At 35.0% G+C, this 6,000-nt stretch overlaps 1 protein-coding gene across 7 annotated transcripts in view; it reads left to right on the forward strand.

The window, feature by feature from the left end:
• GABRG2 (gamma-aminobutyric acid type A receptor subunit gamma2) overlaps positions 1 to 5,726 on the forward strand; it is a 140,008-nt gene extending 134,282 nt beyond the window's left edge. For 5 of the 7 annotated variants that reach the window (XM_058440109.1, XM_032158555.2, XM_032158560.2 and 2 more), the window contains 2 exons: positions 374 to 397; positions 1,735 to 5,726. In XM_058440109.1, the coding sequence (XP_058296092.1) occupies positions 374 to 397; positions 1,735 to 2,010 (300 nt within the window). In that variant the 3' untranslated portion in view covers positions 2,011 to 5,726. The remainder of the gene's footprint in view (positions 1 to 373; positions 398 to 1,734) is intronic. The other 2 variants (XM_058440108.1, XM_032158558.2) reach the window with 1 other exon arrangement.
• Positions 5,727 to 6,000: the final 274 nt, after the last annotated feature.

The raw sequence follows: 6,000 nt of genomic DNA on the forward strand, positions 1-6,000 counted from the left end.
TTGTGTCAAGACTCACCTATTAAGTTATCCTTGATGATAATTAGAAAATAGAATCATGGTATTTTTAAACAGGGGAACCAGACAATAGAAAACTTCCTCACAATTGAACAACTCTGCCTTCTTCTGTCAAATAATTGTAGATTAATTTATTAAAAATTTCACTAGTAATTACAAAATTGCACTTAACTTCAAGCAAATACTTTATCCCAAGCTCAGAACTCTCCTTCTGTGTTTATAATTTCAGTTCATTCCACTTACTGTGTTTTCAAAATGTATTTTTAATTTATCTTGTCTCTCTCTTTTTTTTCTTTTCTTTTTTTCTCCTTTTTATTAAAAACAAATGCAATTCTCTTTTCTGTCTACAAACCCAAAGCTTCTTCGGATGTTTTCCTTCAAGGTATAATGTTTTTGGAATGGAAATTCACTGCATGCAACTGCTGAATTTAACTATTAATGCTTACATGGTGTTTTATTTTGTTTTATGAGTAGACATTTAAGCATTCTACTAGAGATAATATCTTGGAGAAAGTTCTATAGACTTCTAGAGTTGGTTCAGCAACTATACACTAATTCACATAGGTTTTAATCTTACACCAAGTTCAAAAGCTATAATTCCTGTGAGATGTCATAGGTAAAGAAGGCTGCTTTATCCATCAAAGCCAAAATGAGCTTCCTCTTTTCAGATGAAAATGGGATTGAGTCTTACTAGTTACACCTACCAAGTTTGTACTCTTTTAAAACTAAAATTTAACTCTGTAAATCTTAATTCAAAATGGATTGGTTCATAATTGTTTTTTAAACTTAATGATTTCTGTTTTTCTGAACACTACCTGTAAGTTCTGTAAGAACAATATTCTTTTTGAAAGGCTTTGAGTTAAAATATCCATTCCTTATTTCCAGAGTGATCCCTGGGCTTGTTGGCTGTACTATAATATGTTGCAATGAGATTTCTATTCAAATATAATAGCTGATTCTGAGACGTTAGAATTTCTGTTTACATTATCCTAAAATGAAATCATCCAAATTAACATTAAATATATCATTTAGTTGTATAGAAATTTACCAGCTGCTCTAGCAGGAAATTTGACAAGTAGTAACCTTCTTTTCTCAGTTTCCGTTCACATGTAGGTAAACGTTGACATTCTTAAGCTTATAGATGGTGAATATTAGAAAAAGTATCATAGTCTTTTAAAACATAAGCCATACCGTTGTGGTATAAAATAAGGAAAATTCTATATTTATATAGATTTTAACATTTTCTATTAACATTTAATACATTTGCTCAGTGTAATGGGTTTTCTATTTGCCTATAACTAAGCATGACACAATATTTTATTTCAGAATTGATGCATTTTTATTTCTCTGTTCCACTCACATGCAGCACCATTAAATGCCTTCATGTAACCAACCTCACATCTAGTAGTTACTAGAATAAGATTCCATGTAATTTGATTTAAATATCTAACTTTGAGTTCTTTTGGTGTTCAATCTCCTTGCTATAGCTATTAGCTTGATGATATTATTTTCAGCTGCACTGCTTAAGCTCAAAATTTGAAATCTGCAAATGTGCTATCTTTCTAAGTTCAGTTTTACCATTGTAGATCATGATGTCATAGCAATTTCCTGAGTACCCATTTTCAGATTCATCATCACATTGGTGACATTGTGGAAAAACAGCCTAGGATCTCTCGAGAACAACTAACTGATCCCTCTCCTTCCCTACCCTCGTCCCAGGCCCCTACCATTGATATCCGCCCAAGATCAGCAACCATTCAAATGAATAATGCTACACATCTTCAAGAGAGAGATGAAGAGTACGGCTATGAGTGTCTGGACGGCAAGGACTGTGCCAGTTTTTTCTGCTGTTTTGAAGATTGTCGAACGGGAGCTTGGAGACATGGGAGGATACATATCCGCATTGCCAAAATGGACTCCTATGCTCGGATCTTCTTCCCCACTGCCTTCTGCCTGTTTAATCTGGTTTATTGGGTCTCCTACCTCTACCTGTGAAGAGGTATGGGTTTTATTGATATGGATCTTATTCACTGAGTCTCATGGAGAGATGTCTGTTCTAAGTCCACTTAAATAATCCTCTATGTGGTTGATAATGATCTGAATTTGTTTCTATGTCCAAACCTGGTAAATTTTATAATGTCATATTGTTTGTGCCCAGCCCTCCTTTGGTTAGTGTACTTTGAACTTCGATGTTTGCTGTGTTTCAAACCTGCAAGGCAAAGTAAAATTAGAGCAAGAAAATTCAAACCAAGTAAGATATTTTTCAGCTACAGCAAATGAAATAGTGAAAGCCCTGACTATTTACAGTAGTGGTATCCTTACTAGATTCGTAATGCAATTAGCTAGGAAAGGTCCAAAACTGTACCCTATGTTCACTCCCGGTCAAGTTGTGATAAATTTGATCCCAATAGAATACCTCCCTCATTTAAGAAAAATCATAACTCACTTTAAATATGAAAGCCTAGTCCAGAAATCTATTATACCTTTATCTCAAAATAGGAAAAAAATTTCCTCCACATTCATGTACAATGATGTAAATATTTCAATAACTTAGAATGCTTCAAGTTTAGTGCATGCATCTCTTTAGATCCAAAATAAATGGATTGAAGTTATCATCCTATTGTCTTTTATTTTGTGTCCTTGGGCTATAAAAGAATCCTGAATGTAATTATAAGGATTTGGGTTTGGAGATGGAGGGAGGAATTTTCATTGCCTTCTCCCTCATGCATGAAGATTCGAACAGCTTATTTTTTCCTTGTATGACATATTACAACACTTTAAGTAAAATATAGGCTGAATAATCAACATTTGCCACCTCTAAATATGCCCAATTTCATAACTAGAGTATAAAGTAATTGTATGTGCTTGCCGCTATTTTTTTCTTCCTTTTAGGATGATAGATCATAACAGAACTTATTCTCCATCTCAAGATCTGCTTCTAGTGATTGTGAGTGCCTTGTGGGCAGAATCCTTGTCATTTCCTCTTTGGGTCCGTAGCACCTTGCATAGTGCCTGGCACATAATTGGTGCTCAATAAATATGGTTTGAAGTGAATTGCCCTCACATGCTTCTGGCAAATCTCTGTGCTGACCTGAAACCAGTGATTCATCTTCTCACATAGGTGTTGTCAAGTGATATTTGATTTTGTAAAAATAACCAGTAGGATCCAAAGAACTTTAGCTATTTATGTTCATCTTCAAAAAATTATTTTAGGCAAAGTCCATACTCATTTTAAAACAATATTTATGTCCTATGTTTGTGTATAGAAATGACTCTACTAGGGCATAATTAGAATTTGTGTATTATTTTTCCAGGTTTGGGGATGAGTCAGTCCTTGCCTATCCACAATTTTGTTTGTGAACTTACAACAGGAAAAAGCAAAATTCACACCTGACTAGTGTTCAGAATGTAGTATTCTGTGTGAAAAAGTATTGAAGATTACCTTTTAAAAACAGAAAAAAAAAATGAATGACTCAACATAGAGGTTGAGCCAATGACTGTGGCCTCATTAGATTATATTGTAATTAAACAAAGCAATTTCTCCAGACTTAAAACATGATGAGTTGAGCTCTATCTTCATGTACTCATCCTGAATCCTTATTTTTCTAAAATAGCACCCTTTGTTAATTATTTTTATGGAAATTATTACTGTGTCATAATTAAATCATAGCTAGTATAACTTTGCAGATAACCTAAAAAGAATAGAAAAGAAGAGAGAGCGGCTTTGTCAATATAAAACCGTGTAAAGTCATCATCAAGTCATCTGGATGAATCTTGAAACACATTTAGCTGCCAGTTTTACAAACCTTTAATATATCAGTGCTCCAGTATATAACCTCAAACAAATGTAAATAGAATGAATTATTTTCTTGTTTTGAATTGTCAATATATTAAATGTTGACTCTTTGGGAGAGTTGTTGGCAAGTTTCAATGGTGAGAAACATGTTATTGTCAACTTGAAATCTGTTCTGTAATGGGGACACTACAAAAAGCTAGCTTTCCAATGTGTGCATAGTATTGGCAATATGAATATATATTATATATAATATAATACTTATTATAAGCTGCTCCCTGTCTATGTATTTGGAAACCTTTTCACAAAGGGAATTGCCTAACATGTGGACTTTTACAATAAAAATGCTGCATTCTAATCCATGGTGACATCTCAGTAGTCTGGTGGGACTGTTTGTCTTAGAGATTGTGACCTCTCTTTCCTGTCTCATTTCCCTAAATCCCCTCTCAGTGAGCTTTATCTGTGAGCCATGTGACTGTGTTTTGCATGGTGGTACTCTTCACCTCAAAAAAATTAAGAGAGGCACATGGGTTGTAGAGTGAAGAAGAAAGGCAGACATGTAATAAAGTAAGTAAAAATTCAAGCCTTCTCTACCTCAAGAATTTCGGTGTGGTTAAAGTTAATTCCAGTGCCAGACAAAGTTGAGATCCCAGCTTTACTATTTACCAGTTGTTAGACAATTGTCAATTCAGCCTTTAGAATCCTCCATTAAAAATAATTTATGTATTTGTCTATTTGTTTAGAGACGGGGTCTACCTCTGTCACTCAGGCTGAAGTGTAGTGGCACAGTCATAGCTCACTGAAGCCTCAAACTTCTGAGCTAAGGCATTCCTCCTGCCTCAGGCTCCTGAATAGCTGGAACTACAGATGCATGCCACCATGCCCAGCTAGAAGTCTCCATTTTAGCAGCTATAAATTAGATATACTGATGCTAACCTATGTAGTGACACCCAACAAATGGTCAAAAGCTCTCTTCCTCACTTCCAACGCCTTCCATGCACTGCTGTCATGCTCCCTTCATCCTATCAAACTAGCTTCCCTAATAGAATCCAGCATTAGGCAAATAAGCCTTTAAGTGACTCTATTTCATTTTTAGGAAATACTTGCATTGCAAGTCTTTTAAACTATATGTTGGAAATTTCTGTCTCATTGGAAAAAAACTTACATGTTACATTAGTTATTTTTAAGGCCAAAGAACTGTTATTTGTACCCCCAAAATTTACAAACATACGAAGTTGATTAGCCCTACTCCAGAGACAATGTCAAGTTTTCTTGAAGTCTTTTGAAATTCTCCCAGGAATATAATATGATCTTCACAACACAGCTGCCCTAACGATCCTTGGCCCCATTCTCTTGGCCCCTCATGTCTTCCTGCATCTAATTTAAACATCTATTTCTCACCTTCCAAACCTATAAAAATATAGTTTTCACTTAGATGTTGTCTGCTGTCTAACTCAATGCCCTGAACTTTAGCTGGGTGCATATCTTTATATGGCCTTCATTCCTTGTATTAAGTCTCATTATTCTGACTAGTGGCAAAAATTTTTGTCTGCCACGAAGGTCAAATTAAGTTAACCAAATGATGTGGTCTTCAGGGATTATGTCAAAAATTGCTATCTCTATGCTTTGTCACTATGAATCTTTGTCAAAAGTGTAGAATATGGGGGAATGACGTAGACCAAGAGCTCGGCTATGTTTTTCAGTGCTCAGTGAACTGCCAAAGGTCACACAGCTAGTTAATGACAGATCAGGGGGTCATCTGAGCATTGCTCTTTCCAATGTGTCTCACAGTATTTCAGAATTTAGAAGTAAAATTCTGGAATACTTTATCTTTCTGTTAATATTTTAGGATACGCCAAACTGCAGGATGCTTTTTTTCTTTGATCTAAACCTCACTTTGACTCATTTTATTGCAATAAGACAGAGGGAAGTCAATGGGTTTTGTATTTATTTTATTCCTTCTCATGTAAAATGACCAATTGATATTTAATATTACCCATACTGCTTTCAGAATGCTGTTTCAAAGAAACATCTAAACAACTCCAGACCTAGAGTTAGCCTTTGTCCTTTGGGGTATGTGACAGTAGACAACCAAAAAGTTTCCATGGCTAGGATCTGCAGGCTCATTCTTTCTACTATTTAAGCAAAGTGGTGGGGAATGACCTAACTATTATGATTCTTTCTAAGGTTAC

This window comes from Hylobates moloch, unplaced genomic scaffold (assembly GCF_009828535.3).
Source record: "Hylobates moloch isolate HMO894 unplaced genomic scaffold, HMol_V3 SCAFFOLD_6, whole genome shotgun sequence".
NCBI lineage: Eukaryota > Metazoa > Chordata > Mammalia > Primates > Hylobatidae > Hylobates > Hylobates moloch.